We start from the raw sequence: 27,674 nt of genomic DNA, 5'->3' as shown, positions 1-27,674 counted from the left end.
CACGGGGAGAATACGTTTATGGGATATATGTAAATCATCTTCCCGTTAGAATATTTATTTGAATAAAAATGTAATAATAAAAATACAGAACATACGCAACTTTTGGCATAAATATTGAAAAACCATACCCCCACAGAATACGTCATTAACCAAATTAATATGATTTAAAAACTCAGCTTGAAGTCGGTACTATCTATCTTCCAAAAGTCATTTCAAACGAGTCAGATGTTTTTCCATCCTAAAAACAATGAATTCGACACAAAATTCAGTCTTTTTTGGCATTTTATTTTCACACTTCCCCCCCTCCCATCTCTCTCTCTCTCTCTCTCTCTCTCTCTGCCTATGGGGATGAACTTGGACTTAAACGGCATTGGGCAGTCACTATTCCTTTCATCGACCCCCAAAATTACGGACTGCACAGTAGTTTTGCATTATTTTTACATGTTACTCCTTAAAACTTACATTCCTTGGGGTGCCTCATCTCACAGTATGTTTTCCAGATTGAACATCATTTGTCTATCATGTTCGGTTAAAACTGCTCCAGCGTTTTTGGGACTTACGGACGGTCCACAGACCATCCTCTTCCCAAACTCCCACCAACTACTCGCGAGTCCAGTAGCGATATTCGCTGCTTAGAGGGCATCCAAGAACATGTGGATAAGGGATGATGCATGTTCGAAAAATGAAGTCGCCCTCTCAGTGTTGAGGGCGGAAATGGTTAGATTTCCGTGCACATGCCTTAAAAGAGGAAAAAAGAAGAAGCCGAGATTGTTTATCATGATTATTAGTTAAGATTGTAAATTGGTGATTGATGGGAAATCTTCATGTCTTTAGGTAGAAGTTAAATATATGTTGTATTAGAGGAAACGGCTTAAATATTTTAAAAAGTAAGACATAGAATAATATAAGGTGAAAGAATAACAAATGGCGCAGTTGAAGGGGAGGAGGATGTTGAGGGCGGAAATGGTTAGATTTCCGTGCACATGCCTTAAAAGAGGAAAAAAGAAGCCGAGATTGTTTATCATGATTATTAAGTTAAGATTGTAAATTGGTGATTGATGGGAAATCTTCATGTCTTTAGGTAGAAGTTAAATATATGTTGTATTAGAGGAAACGGCTTAATTATTTTAAAAAGTAAGACATAGAGTAATATAAGGTGAAAGAATAACACTCAGTTCCACCCCTCGCCGACGATGACAGTCAGCTACATGGAGGGGGTACCGCGGCCTTGAATTGTCTACTTATTTACCTTGCTTAAAATTTATACCCATTTTGAAACAGGGAGGGTTGAGACTCTCACTAAGGAGATAGCAACACTCACTGTTAACTAATTAACTATGTCGCTTAAGAAACCCAAAGTTCATTCATTTATTTACTTATATTTTGAGCATTACCGGCATCTATGGCCTTAAACTCGTCACGTATGAAGGATGGCATCCCTCGGCGAGCACATTATCAGGGGAAAGAGGAAAGTAAAAATATGGGGCAGGAAGGAAGCGGACTCGCACCTGTATGTTAGGTACAATTCCAGCATTAATCTGCTGTGAATGAGTAAAATCCAGGAAAAACTCCACTCAGAATGACTGACCTGAAGAAGATGTTAACACATTTTCGACCGAATGTCCTGACCGGGAATTGAACCCGGCACCACTCATATCAAAAGCGAGAACGTTAGCAAACACGCTACGTGGGGTCACCCCAAAGTTCATGACTGCAAAAACAGAAGCTCGATAATGAATCCTCTTCTGTGGCAAGTGAATTTAAACAAGTTATTGGTACTTAACTTTACACCTATGTCTAACCAAAGTATCTTCCCCGTAAACTACCCAAAAAATTCTCTATGTCCCCGCTCGCGTCATCATGCGAACGATACAGCCCTTCCATCTAAAACATATAGATCTTATTATCTGTGTGATACCCTAAGTGAGATGTTAGGTAATTTGTTTTTTTTTTTTTTTTTTTGTTTTTTTTCTTCAATACAGTGATGCCCTGTATACTAATAGAATGTGCAGTTTCACGTAGAAATGCACCCAAAATCCCCTAGGTCACATTATTAGATAAAGCACTTACGCTAACTCGGATGAAAACCCTGTAACCTAGTCTGCTGGTTTACTTACCATGAATTGTATGCCATTCGCCATTACAGAAGTAATATTCATGCGGAGGCAAGAACTGCGCTACTATCTCACCACGTCCATTATCCACATTGAACTTAATGACTCCATTAACCATTTGAAGAACAAGATAATCTCTGCGTCCATGAACAGCTAACAACACTCCAGAGATATTCCGAGGCTTAATACTCATTTCAACTTCAAAATTTAATCCAACGTAGAAATTATCAACTACAAGAAACAAAAAAATAAATGCACATAGTTATCTTAGAAACTTGTCAAGAGTATCAAATAATATAGGGTTACAGCAAACGAAATAAAACATTTTCATTTGAATATAAAAACTTTTATAAACAAATACTTCATACTGTTATGTGAATAATATTATAGAACAGAATATTTTATTGTCATTAAGCTTTACAAGCAATAGACAACGTCCAAATCAGGTATACTTATAGATATATAGGTCTATATAAAACAAAAGGGAGGAAAAGTGTTCATAATATACAAACAATCAGTTGCTGGTTGATAGTATGATAAATAGCCTAATAATATTTGAAATAGAATGTCTCTGGAAGTTACGACACAGTTTCTTCACTTTTACTGAACTCTTGAATCGAATAAAATGGATTTGCTATTAACCAATCATTTAATTTTCTTTTATAAATCTTTAACGGCAGCTGCTGTATTGAGGTTGTTAGTTTATTAAACAGCTTCGGTCCTAATACTAAATAACTATTTTTGATCTTCAATAATCTAGTAAAGGGTATATCAATTTTCTTACACCATGTAGTATTATATTTATGTACTTCGTCCCTATGTGTCATATTTGCAAGGTTTTGTTTAGTGTAATATAGCACTTGATGAATATATACATTAACTACTGTCATTATCTTAAGCCTGATAAATAGTGGTTTACAGTATTCTTTATCATGTATTCCAACAACAGTCCTGATAGCTTTCTTTTGCAAAACTAAAACATCATGTGCTTGACTACTGTCACACCAAAGCAAAATCTCATATCCAATTATACTATAAAAAATGCAATATATGAATTCCTCATATACTCATAGGGAAATGTATCTTTCAGTTTTCTTAACAAAAAGAGCACTCGGGAGAGCTTTGTACATATATATTTGACATGTTGTTCCCAGGTTAGTTGGCTGCCTATACAAATACCAAGAAATTTAACCTCTGTTTCATAGCTTGTATTGGTAATTGGAAATTTTATGTGTAAATAGAATTTGTAATATCAATATGATGGTTCCAATTCGTTCCAAACTCACCGGAGCGTGTCAATGTGGATTTCTGCAGTTGTTAAATGTTTCATTTTGTTTACGTTTAGGAAGAGGACGGTCAGAAAGTCTGTATTGCCCATAGTGATTTACCATGCTGTGCTCTAAAATCCTGCTGAATATATATACAATCGCGGCCACCGATAAACGTCACTTACCCATATCCTTCGTAAGAAACAGACACTTCCGCAAGCACAACTACAAGTGACCGCAAAAAGTATTTTCCGCACGTGCTGGGAGACAAGGTTGTCACGTTTTTTCTTGGACACCATATGTTCTTCTCTTCTTGAGAAAGCCATAGAGAAACTCGTAGTAGAAACATATTTACACGTGAATTGTGTGATGAAAAAATGGTCTAAGAAAAATGGAAAATGATCCAGTGCCTACAACATAATTCAAATGGGAAGAAAATACCAAAATTCAACACGAATCATTCTTTTTCTTTAATAAAAAAGAAAGCATACTAATCTACACTATTATATATAGAAAAGATTAAAGTAACTTACTCATCAATAACTAAGTCAAACTATTATAAATAGAAACATGAATTTGTACAGAATGTTCCTTTGTCACAAAATCAAGAGCTAAGAAAAGACTTGTTTGAAATATGTCCTATAGGGAAGTAAAAGAGGGTTCAAATAGTTTTTGCTAAAAATAGAGTATTTCACGAATCTTTGAAGTTTTTTTTTCTAATCCCGTTGCTGAGAAGGGGAAATAGGGTCATTTTCTATAATATTGTTATGATTATTTTATTGAAATATTAAAAAACTTTTTTATATGAATGTACGAACACAAACTTTTCAATAGTGTAGTACTAGAGAAGAATAACAAAATACGTCATGAGACAAATAACAAAATACGTCATGAAACAAATAAGTTGTTTGTCACGTAGTTCACTCTCTCCAACCAGTATATAAGCTTCGGAAAATTAGAACTATGGATGAATCAGGAATCAGACATCGATTCAGATCTTACATCATACTTTGCGTCTCGCATTTGGACTAGAAGCCCCGACGAAGATGGTCAATATTGAGTTGAGAGAGAGACCTCCGAACTACACATGTAAGTTTTATCCTTTCGAATAATTTCAGTCTCTAAGAAGAAGTAATTTCTTCTATGGCAGTCTCCTGCTAAAGGCCTCATAAATAACAGATTCTAAAATTTTGCTTTATTTGTTAATTTCTTTATTGTAAATCACTGCAGACAAACTTGAGCTCATTTATTTATTATGTCTGCATATTGTAAAGTAACATTTTATTCTTTGTAATAAATTCATATTTTGAAAATTCTATTCTTTTCACACATACTACTGAACTTAGCAATTTTACTGTTATTATGAGAAAGATACTAACCACTATACTAAAAGGTAAACACTCAGTGAACTAAAACCTTTTAAATTAAACATGGCTATCCCCGCAAGAAATAGAGACTAAAATATTCAAGCAGCACAATAGCTTTTGCTATGCTAAATAAAAGAGGCCTAGGTTACGAAACTACTTCTTCATGAGCATTGAAATACAACATATATACGATTTCTGCATGTCTTAAGGATTTCTGGCTTATATTTCTTTTGGTTTTTAAAGTACTTTGTAAACAATGGCTCGTAGACAACAAAATAACAATACTTCATCAACTCCTCCTACTATAGCTTTTCCCATGTTCATAGATACCTTTGCAAATTCCGAAGGTCAAGATGCGGAAACATTCATTCAGAAATTTGAACGATTTTCTTTATTGCATAAGTTAAATGAAGATACCCAAAAACAAGTCTTCAAACTTTCGTTGACCCAATTCCCAGCACTTTGGCTTAAGGGGATGTCTACCCACTTGCAAGTGTTTCAGGATCCCTATAAGATAACACGTAGATATTTCTATGTGAATATTTAACAAGATATTGCACTTACCGTCTCAAAATTTTCCATGATATTTTCCAACAGCAATATCTCTATGTTCATGGTTTCTGTTTTTGATTTAATGCCCCAGATCAATTTAGATTAATTATAATGTATACTTCCGTTTACACTTGGCAACGTAGAGGATAGAATTTCTCCAGGAATTGAGAGCTCTCTGCTGAACCTCTAGCCCTAATAGTCTTCGCGTCACGTGGTAGTGATTTATGAGCGCTTCTGGCTAAAAACAAATGTTGTCTCTGTTTCTTCCTTTTTTTTTTGTCAAAAACTTGTTTTGGGCAGCTTTGTCCACTGCCTCTATCGAGATAGCAGTTATACAATGGAGATCGTTTGCAGATCTCATAGCAGATAATGTAACATTCTTTGAAGAAACTCGAAGACTGACATACGAACCGCGTGACAATTTGGGTAGGGAATCTGGAGCGTTGCAATTTTGTGTTCTGAAGTCCGCCTTATCACACAAGACGAAATGACCATAAACAAGAGACTTGTGAAGGAAGAAGGAAAATGTTCTTAGTAATTGTATCCAATTGTTTCCACATTTTTCACCTTTCCCCCCGAAAGATCCCTTCGAAAAGGGAAAGAGGGGAGGGTGATTTTGTGACCCTTGAGTTTTAGAATAGTCTTGAAACGAACTGCAAAGTGCACTTACTGGAAATTCTACTGTCGTTGTGCTATAATATCTGTGTTGCAAGAAGTGTGACAAAATGAAGGAATCAAAGAGGAAAAGAATTTGGTACTCTCTCCTTCCAAAAAAGAAGTCTCGCCAAGCTAATTCATATGTGTGGTCGATCTCAGAGTATGGAGTTCAGAGACTGGATAGTTAATATTTACCATTCAGGATTACCTTACAACCAATTAAATTCCATTTTCACCTAGCTTGGGCTGGGTTTGGGCAACTCCCTCTTGTGCAGTCGCCTGGACCCAGATCAGGCTCGTATTTATGGACATGTGTCTATTTCCGGATCACTTCGGAATTGATCCTTCGTTAATAACCATTCAAGTTCATTACTATATTTCCTGAATTATCCAGTAATCCTTTCTCCTGCAATCCTTTATCTTTCTTCATTCTTTCTCTTTTTCTTTTCTTCTCTGCCTCCCTCTGCTACTCTTCTTTCTCACTCTTCTTTTTCCTAACACTAACAAAACTGAAAAACGGTGTCGTGACGGGGAGTAGTCGCTATCAGCACGGTCAATAAGTTGTTTCGATAGTTTTTTTTTTTTTTTTCCTTCGGGAGTGCGATATGGAATGATTAACTCGAAGATGAACATATACAGAAAGAATAATAATAATAAAATTTATTCATGATTTCAATTATCAGATAGGAGAGTATTGTATTTCTTCCTTACTTCGGGCGACTCCTCCTTCCACCCACGAATAAAATTACCCGTATACATGACAATAGGAAGGTATTTCGTTGAAAAATATGCTTTTTGTAGGATCATTTTAATTTCAGGCATATAGTCATTCTACTCCTTTTCATAATGTAATTAATATAGATGTATGCACAGTATAAATGTAATGTGTTAGAGATGTAATAAACTATTTCGTTGATAATTGTTTTTGGTAGAATCATTTGAATTTCAAGCATAACGTCATACTAAGGGGTTCCATAGTCTTGTGGTTAGAACTTTTGACTCCTGTTCGCGTGATTCTAGGTTCGATTCCCTACTAGAATACTCAAATCATTGGCGTTTGCTCATCGTTGTGAGGCAAGCTGGGGAGCCACGTGATTAAAAGACGTGACAGTCTATAGAATTAATATAAATGTATACACAGTACAAATGTTGTTTGACAGTAGTAAGGTATTTCGTTGATATGTATATACTATTTCTAGGATGTATACATTTCTTTGTATACGACTTTTATAATGTATAATGTATTCTTATAATCAAGAACGAAATTTTAAAATTCTTATTATTATTATTATTATTATGAAGTATTCTGCCTTTTGGCCGGTCCTGGGACTGATGAGATTTTTTTCGTTTCTTCTTAATTTTCAGTTTGGACCTTGAAATATTTCTTCCATGTTTCTCGATTTTCAGCTTCTTCTTAATAATAAGTAATTATTAATGCTTAATAATAATTAGGCATAACAATGTTAGAAAACTGAAATATTTTAACAGAGCAGTTGATTTCCACGAATGTCTAATAACAAATTTTACCACCCAAGTGAGATTTATATCACTTGACACTATGGTTCGGAACTCATGACTATCATATTTGTGTTACAAGGTTATTTTCTAAAGACAGCTGTTTATTAGTCTAAAATCTAAACTCAGCAATACAGCCCATACGGGCCTGGACATGCCAGCTGGTAAACATTCACAACCTAGAAGATCGTGATCAGTGCAATGACATCAAACAATCCTTTCGTCTTTCTTGGCCAGAGATCGCTACCACTTTATTCGGATAGTTCTCCATTTCTTTCACGATGTTGACTCAACTTCGGAAGTTGTGAGCTTACACTGGCAATCGAATCCTATTCTACGTACAATGGAGACACAATATAACGAGATTCAGCTAAGGAAAAACTCCTAAATAGTCATTAGTAGGAAAAGAAGCTGAGTACTATTCAGGAATGAATTGTTGATCATCTCTTAGGGGGAGGATATTTTCGAGAAAATGTACGCATGGAAAATAATAATAATAATAACACAGCTACACAAAAAGAATAAAAGTTCTGTGCACCAGATCCCAGGGTATGGATTCAAAATATTTTGGTACCCAGAATCCAAATTTCGAAACCCCAGGACGATTGACCGTGATATTTTTTTAAATGAGCGATAAACATAAGCAAACGTAAAACAGCACTTACGTTCTTCGCCCATAAAACAAAGTTGACACGGTCAAATCGTCCTGGAGTTTCGAAATTTGGGTTCTGGGTACCAAAATACATCGAATCAATACCCTGGGTCCAGTGCACAGAACTTTTATTTATTTTGTGTGGTTGTGTAATAATAATAATACTGTATAAGGAAAAGGAATGGTATTGGTATTGGTATTGGTATTGGTTTAAATAGTATTAGTTTTCAAGCTACATATTTGAGTTCTTTGACTAACTGAATAGTGCACGCCCCTTCTGGCTCACTCGCCACTATTTAACATTAAATTTCAGATGCCTCGATATACTTGCATAAGTTTATTATTTCTAAAATAAACATTACGTAAAAGGTTATTCAAATTGATATCAAGTTTTTCTGACATTTGTATATTACGCATATCTTTCTTAATTTGCATTACTCACATTACCCCAGAGAACGAACAAATTTTAGAGTTCTGGTTTGAACTTCTCTTACAATAATAAGCAAATATACGAGGAACAAATTTACCATTATTGACGATGCGGAGGGGAGGAGATTTTCTGGACTAGGAAGGAATGTGTGCGGGTGCAGAGCAGAGGTCTGCACGGGCCGGAATTTTCAGCCCGGGCCCGGCCTGTGAATTTACAATGTGAGGCCCGACCCGAGTCCAAAATATGTCTTAGCATTTAGGCCCTAGCCCGGACTGAGCTCTGTGATAATCAAATGAGCCCGAAATAAGCCCGAATTGCAGAAACTTAATTATTAATGCAATATTGTATTTTTATTTACAGCAATTCGAGGTTTGATTTTGCAGTTGTGTTTTAAAAGTCCTCCAGAAAGAACGGTGCAATTTGTATCGTTTTACACTATATTTACAAAGTTAGGCCCGAAAAGGTCCTAGAAATATGGTTGTATATTTAAAAATTCACAGCCCGAACCCAGGGGCGTCATTTAGGAGGACAGGGAGAGGACTTTTTCCCCCTCCCGAGTTTGAGATTTACATAATTTTATCAATAGCATAGTAGTAAATCAGTGAAAAACGCGAAATTTTACATATATCAAGGGGTCTTGGCCCCCCAAGCCAAATCTGAAATGACGCTACTGCCCGAACCCCTCCCAGGCCCGAAGTGATACATTCTTTGTAGGCCCGAGCACGTGCAGACCTCTAGTGCAGAGGCGTTTCAAGTGGTGGGCGACTGCCCACGGCCTTGCATCTTGAGGGATCTCGCAAAGACCAACGAGCCTAAATCGATTTAGCACTCACTTTTGTCGATGCAACAATAGAAACAAATATGAATTCGGACTTAATTACAGAAAAACAATACGCTTCAAACTAACTTTTCATCTATTCGTATATATTAGATCGCTAGCATACGCGACAGGCGGCGAGTTTATTTTAAAATTGCAATAATGAATGTGTATAAGTCTTTATCGTTGAGATGAATTGTTTTCGATAAATTTTATTATAATTAGCAATTTTTAAAAAAGGGGGCAGGAAGGACTCGTAAACCTTATTCGCCTTCTGTGCAGATGGTATGGTAAAAATCAATACTGGATAATGAAAGTGTAAGTGTAAGTGTAAAGGCTAATATGGAACAGAGAAACAAAAGAGAACTTCTTCAGAAGGGAATTGGGAGGGGAGGGGATGAGAGTACAATGCTGTGACACTTAAAATGCGTCTTGATTTGTATACTTCAACAAACTTTTCTTATTAGATTACGCAATTTCTAGTTTCTTACTCCGATTATTCAAAGTATTCAAATGTTCTCGGAGGGAGTGACCGCCCCTCCCTTTAATCCGTCCGTGATGTCATTCAGTTTGGCTTTTCGCTACTAATTCAAAGTGCTTTCCGAAACAAGTTGTCTTCTTGTGACAGCAGGGGGTGGAAGAAACAAACAAACCGTGAAAGGAAGAGGTTTTGGGCTCTTCCAGTCCAGACCATTCTAACAACTGAGAAGTGAGAATCACAACGTGATTTTTCTGGTAAGAGCGTCCTTTTAAAAGCAGCTAACAAGCACAACAGATGGTCAGCCCTCTCCCCTCTGCAGCATACTTTTTATTCTCTGTTGCCAAACTTACTGAAGAATATATTGCAATTAATCTAACGCATGTAACGTAAATTGGAGACCGTGGTTGGATTTATATGGGTCTTGTGTATTTGTATTAAAAATTTCAAGTTATTACCTGCAATACTTTGTTAGAAATTACCATATTAAATTTTACATGTTATCAAATGGAGAGTTAGAAACCTAAGCGGAGATGGTAGAAGATCCCCTTAACAGAAATGAGCAATTTCTAAATTTATCGTGGTCAGCCTTGAAAGCCAAGTTTCTGGAACAGTTTTCCCCTTCTTCTTCCTCTCTTGAGGCCACACTTTTGTTTCAGAAACGGCAACAAGAAAAAGATGAAAAACTCATTCCGTTTTTGTATGAGAAATATGACCTCTCACAACGCATTACACCTCCCATGCCTTTTAAATCATTCTTATTGCAAACAATTATATCTCTGCAGCCTAGATTTGTTCTATGTCCAACAAGCTGTAAGTGTTTGTAACAATACGCCACTGACTCAATCAGGTACAGCTCCTTTCACATTACTTTATGGCCAACAATACAGATTTCCCATAGATAATATCTTACAGATACCTACAAATAAAGAGGACCAAGACAATAGACTATTACAAATTGATGAACTCAGGTCTTTGGTTCATTTCCATAAACATAGGATCTTTCAGCAATTAAAATCCAAAGCTCAAAATAAGCCCAGGGATTATCCTTTAGGAAGTCAGGTTATGGTTAAGAAAATGCACACAAAGAAGGGTGAGTCACCATCAATGTCTGCACTCTATACAGGACCACATACAGTGAAAGCTAAGTCCTATCACAAAAATGAGTATATTATAGACATTAATGGTACATTGCAACCCATAGCCATAGATCGTTTAAAGCTTTACATCCCTGATACATCTCCAGATCCTATTTTTCAAGCCAAATATAGAAAATACATGGCTAATAGTGTACCCAAGTAGTATATAACTATAATGTACATAGTAGATACATATATCTCATTTCTATGCGTACTTCTTATATCTCTTATAATTGCTATATATATGTATATTTACATGTAACATTGAAATGTTATACATTTTCTTTAGGTTGAGATGAGAGATGAAAAAAAAAAGTTAGTTATTCTGTTACGTTATTGTTTCATATGCTTTCTTTCTAATTGCAATATTTTAATGCACAGACATACTTACTTCAATATATATATATATTTATATTTAGTATTTGTATATTTAGTAATATATTTAGTTCATACATAAAATATGGCTGTAAATAGTTTAGAATATAGGTGTAATAACATCCTCCCCCCCTACTCTTACAACCCTCTCCCCTATAATTAGTACCACCCACCCCAATATAGATCTAGTACCTACTCTATTCCTCAATCTTTCCTATGACTCAAACAACAGAGTTTGATTGACAAGTTTATGGGTATTTTAGGTCTAAAAAAAAAATGATTCAAAGAATCGAAATTAGGTTAACATTACTTTCTAAAAGGAATTTTTAAAGGTATTACATATCTCAATTTATTTATTTTCAATAATATTACAGAAAGTCCTTCAATTCTTCCATATTCATCATATTGCAGAAATTAACATGCCAATAACAAGTCAGGTTATTCCTCCTTCTTATATATAGTTTCCCACTCACGTCACTTCAATTCTGTTATTTCTATATTTCTATTTCTATAACGGCATTTCCCGTTATGCATATACTTCAATGAAATTTCTCCAAGTGTGCGTGGTTTATTTCAGAGCCAGTTTTCTTTCAAATCTGTTGAATAACGTATGTATGTAATAAATCCTCTTTCCCCTTATCCCACTAAATTCGCGTTGTCACACCCTATATCCTAATCCCTCTCACTCATGTATATATATTATTTAAAATATCAGTCATTAATCTCTCTCTCATCTCTCCTCATTCTACACGGCTCCATGCCATCGCTCAGCTGTATCCAGCCTCCGAGATGATCTCGCTTCCAGAGATCACAGGTGTCTACGTAATAAGGACGACCAGTCACGATGATTGACCGCAGACAGCAATCTACACAGCATTCCTGATACTTCAATTGTCATCAGCAGCATCCCAGGCAGTCAACGTTCCAGTTTCCAGCAGGTGTTTCCAGTGGTTCTCCAGCAGACGCCTCATCGAAGTGGACTCAGCATGGACACGAACCAGTCATCTCCAGTGATCCAGTCCCACCTGATAGACCCCAGTTCAATTTCCCACCCCACCCCCATGTGTTTCACTCATTACATTCACAACAAGACGCCACAAACTATCGTCTTCGACTATCGTTTGTATTACATCTTGTGTTCATCATCTCTCTCCAGCATCATGGTTTGGTAGCTAGCACCCTTGCAGATGACCAGCGGCAGTATTGACATCTTAAGACACCAGTTCGCAGCCAGGGTTTCCGTCATCCGACATGATGTTCAGTGCAGTCATCCCACGAAGAGCTGGCCTCTCAACAAGGATGCTCCCTGTTACGTCGCCCCTGCCTGATACGCAGTTAGCGTGATTCTATGGAGTCGCGACCATGAGAATCAGCACGCTCCTGTCCAATGGTTTCGTCTCTTACCAGATGCTCCATTTCTCATGTCACCGATCATCACAGTTTATCATCAAAGGAAGACGTTCCTTCTCAGCCGATCCACTTTGCTGTTTCTTCACTGTCAAGGTCAACTTTCTCCAAGACAATGAACTCGGTTTTCAAGTCACCGTTAACCTTTATGCTTCTATGTTTATAAACACTAGTGAAGTGCTTTTCAGAAAGTGAACGTGTTTTCATTTTCGTTTTCTCTTCCCAGTGTACTCACTATATACAGTATACATCCATCACTTCGAAATTTTTTGAAATATTAAAAATATTATTCTTTTTTTTTATTTGATGCTAAAACATTCAAATGAAAGAACAATTTTAGCAGAAGAGGCTATGTTATGATTATTTTATTGAAATATTAAAAAACTTTTTTATATGAATGTACGAACACAAACTTTTCAATAGTGTAGTACTAGAGAAGAATAACAAAATACGTCATGAGACAAATAACAAAATACGTCATGAAACAAATAAGTTGTTTGTCACGTAGTTCACTCTCTCCAACCAGTATATAAGCTTCGGAAAATTAGAACTATGGATGAATCAGGAATCAGACATCGACTCAGATCTTACATCATACTTTGCGTCTCGCATTTGGACTAGAAGCCCCGACGAAGATGGCCAATATTGAGTTGAAAGAGAGACCTCCGAACTACACATGTAAGTTTTATCCTTTCGAATAATTTCAGTCTCTAAGAAGAAGTAATTTCTTCTATGGCAGTCTCCTGCTAAAGGCCTCATAAATAACAGATTCTAAAATTTTGCTTTATTTGTTAATTTCTTTATTGTAAATCACTGCAGACAAACTTGAGCTCATTTATTTATTATGTCTGCATATTGTAAAGTAACATTTTATTCTTTGTAATAAATTCATATTTTGAAAATTCTATTCTTTTCACACATACTACTGAACTTAGCAATTTTACTGTTATTATGAGAAAGATACTAACCACTATACTAAAAGGTAAACACTCAGTGAACTAAAACCTTTTAAATTAAACAATATTATACGTATAATTTTAGTTTTATTAAAGAAAAACTCTCAAGTAATTAAAAACAAACATTAGTGCAAAATATCAGAAAGTTGCAAATTTGATTAGCAGTTGGTTGATAAAGATGTCACTAAACTAAACTTAAAACAAAATTTAAAACAGGCTATTGTTAAAATGATATATGTAAATACTCTACTATTGTATTGAAATTAATATATTTCAATCGCTTGCAAATGTCTTTCATGAAAACGTATCCTAAGGTTAGTGGCTTGGACTGGATTTTTGGTTCTCATCATTGAAGCCAATAAATAGGCAATATTAAAGAAATGTTGTTTGGGCTTATTATATATTATTCTGATATGTGGTCTCTTTTCACTTAAGTAAGGCTACTGGTTTGGGAGGCGCGAAAACGAGTTAACTCGGTCTTGACTATTGTTGTCCACGAGAAGAGACGTCTTGTTAAGTTTGAAGAAGTCTCGTCTCGATTCTCAAAGAATTCTTTTCCGCCTCGTCTCGAAAAAATTTCATCTTGTTCAGTAGTTTTATATTCTTGACTTTTAAAAGTAATTTTGGTGAATTTTTGGATTTATCGATAAGAAATTTAAATGCTTTATAGGGATAGGTGTTAAATAATTAGCATTAATTAAAAAGATACATATCACCCAGGTGTTTTAACCAATGTTTATATCGAAACCAAGTTTGTAGCTTGGATGGCCAGGGAGATTTCCTCCCCTTCGCCTACCTTCAGCCCTCCTGAAACTTTCACTTCTTTGTTGGTGTGTATATCAGATCACTGCTTCTATGTTATTTTCGGCCTTCAAGTAATGAATCATAAAAGATAAAAGAAATAGATTGAACTGCCAGTGGTAATAAAATAAAACAGCCAGTATTACTCTAGCTCAGGGTTTTTCAACCTGGGAGTCGCGAGAGGGTTTCATGGGGTCACGAAGATAAGCGGAAGAGATAAATATGATTAGAATCTAATATCGGAAAATATTTTTAATTATTATTTTGAATTTTGTTCTGATGGGCATATTTTTACTTTTACTTACTGTTAACAACAACAAAAAAAAAAAAAAAATAGTTTTACTAAACATTTTTCAACAGGTGCAGAGTTGTTCAAAAATCAATTTAAATGAAAGAGGTATGATATGAAACTAATAAGAACTGCATATTGAAACACCAGAAAAATACAAATGCAAAATGCCTTTATATTGAAATACAATTAAAACCAAAAGCTAATGAGATACCTGAGCATGGTGTGGTTTCTCTAGTGGGGCATGTCCAGTTCAATCTTCGTGACGCACTTCATCAAATCATTTAAAATACTCAAGAGCTTGTTTTAATAACTGTTCAAGCTATTTTCACGAAAATTAGAAATCACTTTTCGTTTTCTTTTTATCATACATCCAAAATTAAAAGAGAGATAAAGTTTTAAAATTTTCAAAAGGCCTCCATTTTGAAACAGTATGACGGATCGGATTCGATATTTGTAATATGAATGAACTGATCAAATTTGGTTTTAATCCAATCGCTTTTAGGGAAGTTACTGTATCCACTATATACAAGAAATGGATTCTACTATTATAGAAATAGATGACTATCGTGAGATATCCACAATATGTATATTAAAAATCCCACACAAGCTTATTACAAACCAGAAATTATAAGAGGATCGCTGGCAAGAGGATGTGATAAAATGGGGCTCGTAATAGAAATTAGGTTGAGAACCACTGCTCTTATTGTATATGAATTCTTCTGCAAGAGCGAGCGTTATCAAACGTATTGCAAAATAAAAACTTGCAATAAAATATATCAATATATTAGTTTATTATACAGGGTGATTCTTTTAAAACTCACGGATTTCATTTAGGTCTGAAATTTCTAACTAAAGTCCGATTTTCATGCGGTTTGTGGCAAATAATCGAGGAAGGATGGAAGATTTATGGGACTATGTGTACTGGTTTAAATTCATCCGGGGTAATATCGATCACGCCTCACGAAAAACAGCAATTTACTTCTTTATTGACTATTTATTAATGTACTTCAAGCTAATGTGGACACTACTCAGGGTTGTTTTGTTTAAAACAAATGATTAAAACTTGTTCTAAACAATTGATTTTGTTTAAAATAAATTTTTTATACGTTTTAAACATTTTGTTTTAAACACGTGTATTTTTTAAGACTTGTTTTAAACATATGTTTCTTTTCATTTTATTTTATTTTTGCAAAAAATCTGCCAGAGAAAGAAAATTGACAAAAAGTGCTCCTCATTCAGAAGACTATTTTCTACCCGTGAGAATGTTTTGATTTCTCGTCGCTACAGCAGGTCAATGTGGTGATCTACAGTTTATTTTGTCTCTTTTTCCCCCTTATTTTTAACGGATATTGTATTGTTTAAATGTTTCTCAGTAAATTTGCGAGAAAGTGTCGTAGTCGAAGGTTGGACTACTTGTAGAACTGATAAAAATAAATAAATAAAATAATTATCATGGAAACAAATTTTTGTGTTGTATTCAGAAAACAAACAAAAGGTTATTTGGTAAATTGCGATTCTGAAATTAAAATACCGCAGGTATTCGTTGATACAATACATGTTGGACCGCAAAACTTGGAATCGTTTAACATGAGTTTTACGGGAAGAAAAAAGGACATCATTTGGAGCAAATTTATCAAAGTAACTTAAACTCTATCAGATAAGAAAATGACCATACGAGCTTGTTGCAAATCGTGTAAGAAAGAAATGTTGGTTTAGTTTAAAGAATGAAGAATCATTATGAAAAATACAATACTGTGAAAAACTGGAAACCCAAACAAATGGTAAAAGTGTTGATCAGAAAATTGCTTCTGATGATTCTAACGTCAGTGACGTGGTTGACATGCAACTGGGAACTTCAGGTAAGAATTAATTTTGTATCAACAATAGCTTTTTCATTATATTATGAAAATTTTATTTCGCCCCTCTTCACCACCTCAGTTCTAAATTTTCTTCGAAACTTTACATCTTGCTATAGCTTGCATGAAGGGACCAGGCGAGAAAGCACAAGGTATGGCAGTTGCCCGCGTAACTAACTTTTAAAGCGTGAAACTTTATTGTAACATCAGTGCCAAACGTCAGTGTTTGGGACAGTTTGATCTCAATTTGTTCGTCAGTCTGCATGTATGAATCACGCTACAGGGCGCAACTTTCGGTCTTTTAACATTAAATTTTGAGGGTACAGGCACGAGACGTCGGAATTTGCTGTATAGATTTTGACTGCGATCCGACGTAAAATTTCAAAATTAGTGGTTCGGATCCCACTTTAGAGAAAAAGCCCTGTCTTATATAGCATTGCTACTGATGCAAGACTGTAATCAATCAAACTAAACAAACTAATTTTATGTGTTTCGAACAAACTTGGGTTGAAGGATAAATCTGGTTCCAACTCAGATTTTATAAAATATTTTTAGATATTGAGCATTCAGAGCACAAGGGATCCAAGTCCATTTTCAGAAAGGTTCACTTTTGTTCAGTAAACGTAGTATCTTTGTAGCCAAGGGTACGAAATAAATGAAACTAAAGCCACGTGAAAGGGTGTAGACTAGAGTTTCATAGGACAACCGCTGGACAAGGGCGTTGATGGTGGTGGAGGAGGGCTAATTTCCCCCTCCTTGCTCATACATCTATGATATTAACATTATATTCTGTACGCTGCAGCGTGGGAATGATTAACAAGTCAAGCTCCGAATGCCATAGTCAATGATGCATAATTACGTTAAATAAATGTATTGTATGTCCAAAAGAATACACCGACGAAAAACGTCATATTTTCACAACTACGAATCCGAGATGAAAGATAGAAAAACTACATGACAAGATGCAATCTAGAATTTTATATGATTGCCGTTGGAAAAGGACGTTCGTTTAGAGGTCATCCGCCCCCTACCCTGAATTTCAGATTTTGGGGGCAGTAATGCAGATTTAGATATATTTTGCTGAGCAAAGTCCAACATAAAAAAAATGAAGTCCTTACACCGAATAAATACGGATTTTGATCAGTTATAATCCATTTCCATTGGCCGTAAGGAGCTATAGGTCTATATTGCTCTCTTGTATATTTTTTGGCCCAAGGATTCCGAAGGTGGCTCTACTTTCGAATTTCGGACCTGCTTAAAATTCTGGAAATTGGGCCAAACAACTTTCCAGTTTTAGGCATCTGTGTGTTCTCCGTATTTGTTCGGTGTAAGGACCTCAAGCTTGTCCTGTTGGATTTTGCTTATCAAAAGATTTCTAAAACTGCCTTACTGCCCCAAAAATCTGAAATTCAGGGTGGGGATGGGGCAGTTATCCTCCTGTCCCACTGATGCCCCTGTCTAGCGGCTGTCATATGAAACTATCCCACGCTCTTTCGCATGGTTTTAGATACATTTGTTTTGGACTCTTGACGGCGAAGATATTACGTCTTGAAACAGAGTTCATTTGCTGAGCAAAACTGAACTTTATTGAAAATGGACTTACACCCATTGTGCTCTCTTTTCTTCAATAAATTATTGACTCAAGAAACAACCAATTACATAGACTTACAGAAAATATTCTAAAGATAGCACAATATGAAGTGTGTTTCAAACTTACTTTTCGAAAATTTATTATTTTAAAATAATTTTATTAGCATCGGTATTCTGAAATAGTAATTAAATTTTGCAACTAAAATCTCACCCGCCTCCACGAAACGCGAGCTTAGCCCCTAAAGGCATAACTTTCAGAAGCGGTAACTCCGAAATGACTTGCTTTAGGGCTAAAATAACCGCACAAACGTATTTCTAGCCTTAAAACATGTAACATGACTCCCTTTGCATTTGAAATTTCGAATAACAAGCAAAGATATCCGCCATGATGCTAGATAACACCATCTGATGTGTCAAAGTACTTCCAAGTTTCATCATTCTAAATCAACCCGTTCTCAACACACAAGGATGGTGAGGAATTTTGTTTTGCGATGTATTGATAGATTGTGTGAAATCTCCATAGTAGATTAGTAAATCTCCATATCTAAAATGCTTATAGAACGAAGAAAGTACTTACGAGAGTCACTGGCAAGAGGGTGTGATAAAAGAGGGTCGTATTATGAAATGAGTTGAGAATTATTAATCTATACTGAAACATTCTCTACCCAACACACTGTAGTCTTAACCAGGATAAAATAAATGAAAAGATCGGTTGCAAGAGCAAAAACGTCTGAATAAATACGTTATTACACGATTTTGAAATATATTTAAAATCATGTTTTAAACTGTTCAAAACGTTTAAAACATGTTTTCTTTCGTATGTGTTTTAAAACATGTTTAAAACATTTTGAACACCTTTTCATGTTTTAAACATATGTTTTGTTGTTTTTGAAAAAAAAAAGAACTGTATTTTTTCCAACCCTGACTCACCCCATTCAATTACTGAGTTAAGTCTTGTACCTGCCTTACTGATATCTCAGCAGGACCTTCTCTGTAAAAACAGTATATTCCAAAACAATTGTTCGTTTATTGCTCCCTTTTCCTAACAATAATCTTTCAAGGAGTGTTGAAAAACAGAGAGGTACATCATTCAGAAAAAGAGTGCCTGTGGGTGGATCAAAATGATGTGGATAAAGAACGAAACATTAAAATATTGCTAATAAATTAACTCAGGATATTTCGCAGGACATTTTGAAAAAAGGACATTTCTAAATTTTCTACGGGTTTTCGTAACACGCAGGACAACTCTTTGAAAAACAGTACTGTACTACGAAAATCAGTACGTCTGGTCATTCTAGTTTATGCAATTACGTTGAAATATCAACATTACAGAAACAGTTAGTATAGTTAATTAACAAATGTGATTCAGATCCTACGATAAACTATACAGCCACGAATCATATAGCCTCAATGCTTTAAAATGATGTTATGACTTAGGCTTAAAATTTCTTTTATGCTAGTATTCACATAGTGTCACATAACAACACTGGTATGTATATAAGAATATTTATAACATAATCTGGTTAGTACACTAAGAACTAATCAAATCTGTTTTTGTATTATTTTCGGAATCATATCCTTCTAAACTTCTACGATGTTCATCACACCCCAACCAATGAATGTTCATTACACTTACGTGTGTTCTCATTTATTTATTGATGTATTTACTTATCAATTTGAAAGATAAATTTTTCGGTCAGTGAACTTGTATTGGTATCAGCTTTTGCAGCTAGAGTTATTAGAATCTTGTAGCGCCAACAGTGGCGAACTTGGGAACTATAAGTATGTTATTCGATTGAACCATTCCAGCTGTTAGTTGCAAACTTGTATTTAGACTGATCAAAATCAAATTGAAATTATTAATAAGGGTAAAATGCAATATCAAAGTATTAATAATATTTTAACCCCATAAGGCTGTTTAATTAACCACTTTTAATTCTTCGAAATTGCATACAGTCGTTTTCCCAAAGAGATCGCACCCATCCTTTTAGGTCACCGATAATTAGCAAAGAGAAAATACTGCCGAAAAGTGCAGGTGAAACAGGATCAAAATAACTGACATCAACCTCATATTCTGGGATCCAGGATGCTTCGTGAATTTGAAGTTCGCCAGTGTCGGCGATGCAAATAAATTCTCTTCCTCGCCGACAACAGATTTGAAGTGACTGCACACGTGAAGAAGCAAGGATATCTTTGAGAACAAGCGTTCGAGCATTTCTTTGGATTTTGGACTTCAGTTTACTCCTTTTAAATTCTTCTTGTCCTAAATCAGTGCCAGAATCCAAATAAACTCAATTTCACCAGAAATATTCAAATCCAAAAGTTTAAAAAAAAAAAAAAAAATCAGTACGAGATGAATATCCGATGAATTAGGTTTTTAATATCTTACATGTATTTTGCTCCAAATCGTAGATCGTTCCGTCACGGAAAATATTATTTTACGAAAAAGGGTTTCTTCTGTTTCACATGCGAAACCCCTTACAAGAATAAAATGGGGTAATTACTCAAATCTAAAGTTTCAAATAAAATTCTCAGAAATAGCGATACGAGTGGGAACGCCAGGGCTTTTTCAACGCTGGTTACGATCACTAACAACTAACTCCAGAAAAGCGTGTGCCATAAATGCAATACTGCGATAGCCACAAAATGAAGGTTTATTGTATTATAATACAGAAGTGTTTGTCACCAGTCACGCTCATGTCTAGTAGCGTCTTCGAATCCCTCCTGCATGATTCAATTAAATAGGCTATATGTTCGCAATTTCCCGAAATAATAGAAATATTTATTTATTTATAAAAAAAGAAAAGAATTAAATAAAATTAATTGTTTAAAGATTGCATATAAACTTGAGAATAAAAATAAAAATTACAGCAAATAACGTGCATTACATAACGAGGACGTAAATCACATCCTTCCCTTGTCACACTTCGTAACGCAAGTCCAAACCTTTTCCCCATCTTTGCCGCATTACGTAATATGTGAAGGATATCAAAATCAAGTCACTTACGTCTTTATTAGATAATAATTGCCAGAATTTGCCACGAAAAAAAAACAAACTGAAAATCTATTTTTGATATACATTTCGAAACTTTCTAATAACGTATTAGATAAGAATATACTTCTTACATAATGTATAAAATGTTATTTATGGGATAATATAGTTCTCTTAACATTTAAACGTAGACTAAATACGTAAAATATATTTATACTTACACATTTGAATATAGCCTCCATCTGCAGACATAAAAACTCCGGGCTCCGTCTTCTCTGAGCACGGCTCTACTCCAAAAGATACCGCTGGTTCTCCAAACGGGCGATTATTCATTTTGAATTTGCGTAGACATCCACTAAACCCGTTAACTACATCTTGCAACTGCAAAAATGGAATATTTATCTTGATAAAAACCAATTTCACTTCAATCAGTTCTATTGTAAAATTATTTTTTTTTAATGTCACAGGATTATACCCTTTAGGCTAAAGGAGGCAGGTGATTAGTGAATGACAATGAAAATATTTCTTTTTTGAGCTCTCCATTGGGAATCGAACCCAGGACCACATGCACCAAAGATACACTATTTTGACTGTATCTTTAGACACTAAGACGGCAAGAAGGGCAGCTATACTACTTCATATCGCACTATACTATATACAGAATCTACTACACCTTTGAATAACATCCCTTGCTAATATATTGTGACTCTCTTGATCAATTTGATAATTTTAACCAATAATCAGCTTGATAAAAAAAAATAAAAAATAAAAATAAATTACACACCTTTGTGTCACAGCAAGTTAGGGTTTCATTCCTAATGATTCTTACAAAATTGTATGCATCATTATACCAAATGATGCATGATGACGACTCCCATGTTTTCCAAGAACTTTACACGGACATTTCCGCGACTTACAATTTAATTGTTTAACCGAAAAGAGCTTGAGCTTTACAATTACAATGTATAGCCTAATTATGGGTTATTGAATATACGTCTACTGCCACTTTTCGCTGTATTGAAATAATAAAACTACTTCCCTCCGTCAGTCAATAGCAAAAATTAATTCAAATACTTAATAAAACATGTGTAATTATTAAAACAAAATAAAAACTATAAACTCAGCATCACTAGTGAAAACAGGGAACAGGTCAATCATTTTTTGGAATTAAGACGCTGCAGATGTACATGACACTATTTCACTCGAAAAATGTATTGTCGCTTCCTTCTTTTTTTCCTAAAACATACTAAATAAAACCCATTGCGTTACAATCTACAAAAGTTGTGGTAGGTCAGACAGACTTCACTATGGTAATGTACAATCGGCACTCCAACTTTCGTCGCCAGTAGTATTGGCGACACCCTATCGAAGTTTGGACTTTGACCCCGACCTTTGTGACGTCATAGGTCAAAGGTCAATGACCTTAGCCCGGGGTCAATGACCTAGGGGTACATAGGACCACCCCCTCTAAATTTTGGCAGGGGTACCTTGGCCCACCCCCTAAATTTTGGCAGGGGTACAAAGGACCACCCCCCTTAAATTTTGGAAATTGCCAAATCTAAAAATTGGGTGTGGTAGCCTAGGACCACAGTATGTACCTCTATCAGTATTGGGTGTCTATGTCGTTCCCTTTTATGAGTAAAAAATTGCCAAAAATTCAAATTTCGGAGGTTTTTGACCTAATTTATCCCCTTTGATGAGGTGTTATTACCTTATATAGTTATATGGGCGTATACAGGGGTCCATTACCTTTCATAAGACATGGGTATATTAATGCACCCCTTGAAAAATTTGGGAGGGGTACCATAGCCCACCCCTTAAATTTTGGAAATTGACCAATTTAAACATTGGGTATAATAGTACAGGACCCTAATATGTATTATGATAAATTTGGGTGGTCCACCTCATTCCCTTCTAGGGGTACAAAATTGCCAAAACTATAAACGTAAGCAATACGTTGTACCACGTGTTTGGTTTTCGACCTAATTTATCTCCTTGGATGAGGTCCTATTACCTTATATGATTATATGGTCATGTATAGGGGTCCATTACCTATCATAAGACATAGGTACATTTGTGCACCCCTTTAAATTTTTGGGAGGGGTACCTTGGCCCACCCCTTTAATTTTGGAAATTGCCCAATTTAAACATTTGGTATTATAGTAGAGGCCACTAATACAGATCACTATAAATTTGGGTGGTCCACCTCGTTCCCTTTTAGGGGTACAAAATTGCCAAAATTTTAGTACAACCACGTGTTTGGTATTTGGTACATTTTATCCCCCTTTGATGAGGTTCTATTACCTTATATGGTTATATGGTCATGTATAGGGGTTCATTATCTATCATAAGACATAGGTACATTGGTGCACCCCGGGAGGAGTACCTTGGCCCACCCCTTAAATTTTGGAAATTGCCCAATTTAAACATTTGGTACTATAGTACAGGACCTCAATATGTATCATGATAAATTTGGATGGTCCACCTCGATCCCTTTTAGGGGTACAAAATTGCCAAAATATAAATGTAAGAAATATGTTGTACCACGTATTTGGTTTTTTGGTCCATTTTATCCCCTTGGATGAGATCCTATTACCTTATATGATTACAGGGATCTATTTCATATCATAAGACATGGGTATATTGCTGCACCCTTCTTAAAATTTGGCAATGGGGGTCCACTGAAATTGTCCAATTTAAGCATAGTACAGGACCTCAATATGTTTCGGTGATCCTATTACCAAATTTTTAAGTACAACCACGTGTTTGGTTATTGACTCAATGTATCCTATTTGATAAGGTATGGACGGGTATCCCCTTTCAATTTGGTAGGACCCTTCGGGTGTAGTACAGTCACGTGATCAATGATTTGGTTTTGATGCGCGACGAGTTCCCTGGTCAATGTTCTCTAGGAATTAGGTGGAAACTTTGTCCAGGGTTCTCGTCTTATATCGCACAGTTCTTTAGGAGAATCTGATAACGTTGTATATGGAATGGACAATAAAAACACATAGGTCAGCATAAATTGTATTTTATTCATTTTTTCTGGTTTCTTCTTTTTCTTTCTTGTTACACTAAGGTATTGACAATGTTTGTATATTGAGCTGGGTTTCTTCATTAGACCGCCCCCTCTTCTTGATTGTAATGATTTGTTTCCATGTTTTGCAGCATAGCACCCGTTTGCAAAGCTTCGTATTGTGAATTCTGTAAAAAAGAACGAGGAAAAAGATGATTAGTATAGAAATAGATGATGATTAAACAAATACACTTACAATGATAAATATGATAAAATTACCTGGAAGGTATATTGCAGCAGTCTACGATCATTAACCGTGGGTACTGTTGTGAACAAATATTGAATTTCACGCAGAGATTTTCCTTGGGCTTTACAGCACAAATAAAAATAAGCATAATAGCCACATACGGATGAACCAAGACTTTGCATTTGGCTATTATTATATTTATAGTACATACAATGAAGTTTTAAGAATGCAACATGTTGTGGTACATAAGGAGGAAGGCCATAGCTGTCAAAATATTCTCCAACACCGCGATGATCAATATAAATTGCAATCCAATGACTTCCTAGTTTTGTAGATGGATCTGTATTTACAATGATTGCCAGAGGAAGAGAAATCCGTGAGGGCAACTCATCGCTTGCAAATACCCCAGTAAAATGATTTCTGAATAATGGACTACCGTTTAAAGCACTAGCTAATTGTAATGTATTCAACATCGTGAATGGAAATGATACATAACGTATACGTACCTTGTAATTTAAAAGTCCAGGATAATGTTGCGCTGGTGGTCGATCTCTAGGAGTGAGGAAAACTCTCCATACACAATACAGTTTGCAGATGCTGCTAATTTCTCTTGGAAATGAACTACCAATCGGATGGCTCCATGTCGTTGTAAATTCCAATAGTGACAATCTCCAGCAGAAGAATCGGGAGTTAGGTCAAATACAAACAGTGTATATCCATTCTTGTAGTCGGCTCTTGAAATTGTATTTCCGGTATTGGTAAAATGTATGCCAGAACCTGAGAACAATGTGTGGTACGATGAAATGTAGAGATTTTCTTCAAAGTTGGGTTGCAACGGTTTTGAAGGTACAGCTTTTCCATCCACATACAATGTAAAGAAATTAATGTTTAGATGTTGAAATTCAAATGGATTGCTGGTAATAGTTCCACTGGATGCTTCATTCGATGTAAATCCTACAATAATACGATTTGGCAATGTTCCCATAAACAGGTTATCAATAGTTTTGGATTGTATATCCTTCGGGATAGTAAATGATTTCATTTGAACCCTTGTCAGAGGATACTTTGCCGGTGTAGATTGTAAAATTTTATTGTGTGCCAATTTAACACTAGGACTGATGCTGACTTTTTTCACCTGCAACGATGCATCTAGAATATTGATTTTTGCACTGACACCACTTTCACCGGCCATGAGACAAAAGTTTGGTTTTGCAGGAATAAGTTTCACACGTAATTCCACTCCATGAATTAAAAATTTATCTTGATTAAAAATGTCACAATGAAGATGTCCAATCATATCGAATTTCATACTTTGTTTTGTCAGTTCATAGCGTTGTTGAAATCCTTTGTTCTCACTTGTGGTTGCGTTCATATGACCAGCCGTATCTTGAAACCACATTGCTGTTTGTAAATGTGTATTTTTAGCTCCATCACTATAATTGAGCAGTTTTTCCAGGTACGAACGATATGGATGATTATGTGACGGAAATGAAATCAGTTTATTGTTCAAGTAGATTTGTACTTCACTAAACATAGCATTTAGAAAATCATTGACAGGTGCAATTGCTTTATCCGTATTGATGAAGGGGGAACCATCTGGTTTCACAATTTGTGCTTGGATGTATAATAAGGTTTGTGGCAAATCAATGTATTCATCACTGCTACCACTCACTACAAATTCTATTGGTGAATTTTCAGCTATTGAACTAATTGGTTTGTAGCCAATAATACGATTGTCCAGAACACTGGTTTGCGTGGGTAATGTTGAAAAAATGTCCAATTCACTTTTTACACATTCACAGGATTGATGATGTAAGAAAGCCATCGTTGAATTAATCAAAAATATCTGGTGACGATGCCAATGATCTCTTCTTCTTCTTATGTGATAATTTACGTCTCTTCGTAGGATTGATGGTGTTGTTGATCGTTGGAAGGTCAACCTCAAACTGAGAGCAGTCATCCCATTTTCGTTTATGATATCCACTTCCCAGCATAGTTTTCAACTTATTTTTAGCTTTTTCTTGTAAATTTGATTTTGCCTCTTGCATACGTTGATGAAACGATTCTTCCAGCGGTTGATTCGAGATCACAACGTCATTAATCATATTGGCACCTGATTTTAATAATTCTTTTCCCACAGTTTTAGCTCCTTGCTTCACAAGTGGTAACACTGAACGAAATAAGCCACCAAGGAAACTTCCAATGCCATGTCCTGCTTGATAGGGACTTCCCACATAGACGTTGCCGATACCGGATAACGCTTGTTTTTGGTAGTATTGCAAATACGGATCAGTCATGACGACGACGACGGAAATGTAGTTTTGTACACACCGTTCCAAAGGTGAATGGCATACGATGACCTGTGCTATCCCTTATATCGATTTGTATTTGCTCAAAATTCATTTTTTCCACCGGAACATAATGTGCAGGATTAAAGATTTGTACTGCATGACTTCCAAAAGTATGATTCACAGGATCCATGTTGACAATTCGTAGCAAGGGTACCATTGTATCTCCAACAATGACAGATTCAATAATGTCACAGTAGACGTACATTTGTGATGGTAAACCTAATCGTACATCCGGTGTATATTGTCCCTTTTGCATATCTTTTAAATCACTTTTTGGTTCAAATCCAAGCATTAAACTAACACTTGGTGAGATTTGTACAGAAGTATGGATTTCCTTATTGGGATGTCTTATGAGGCATATATTATTAGTTGCGTCATGAGATATAAATAAATTGGTTTCTTTATGATGTATATTAATTGCATGAATAAGATCCCGTATATTGTTATAATAGCGAACAGGGATCGTTACAACCTTCCACGGTTCTTGATCATTACTACTTGATGATTTGTAATATATTTTATTGTTTTCACTGTTAATGTTCAGCAAAGAATGTGGATAATGAATCTCTACAATTGCCACATCCCATTTCTGGCGAAACTCTACACGTCGTTGTAATTTCGTAATATATGAAGTCAATGTATTTTCTGGAAAATAATCCATGGAACTATTACTGGGAAGTGTAACGTAAAAATCTTGATCAGGTTCCATTCTTCTTCTTCTTCAATGAAGTTGCAGGGATCCACGAATTGAATGAGGAAGGATATCCTTTCCACTGGACGAGATACTCCTTTCTGCGACCTT

General features: G+C 35.5%; 1 protein-coding gene across 1 annotated transcript in view; it reads right to left on the bottom strand.

The window, feature by feature from the left end:
- The window catches only part of LanA (laminin subunit alpha), a 402,631-nt gene that overhangs the window by 6,567 nt on the left and 368,390 nt on the right, over positions 1-27,674 (bottom strand). Inside the window, exons 57-58 of the mRNA XM_081744326.1 lie at positions 21,480-21,639; positions 2,118-2,345 (exon numbers count right to left, since the gene is read on the bottom strand). Coding sequence (XP_081600452.1) covers positions 2,118-2,345; positions 21,480-21,639 — 388 coding nt within the window. The remainder of the gene's footprint in view (positions 1-2,117; positions 2,346-21,479; positions 21,640-27,674) is intronic.

This window comes from Thermobia domestica, chromosome 17 (assembly GCF_964235325.1).
Source record: "Thermobia domestica chromosome 17, izTheDome1.hap1.1, whole genome shotgun sequence".
NCBI lineage: Eukaryota > Metazoa > Arthropoda > Insecta > Zygentoma > Lepismatidae > Thermobia > Thermobia domestica.
This window is presented reverse-complemented; position numbering and strand designations above follow the sequence as displayed.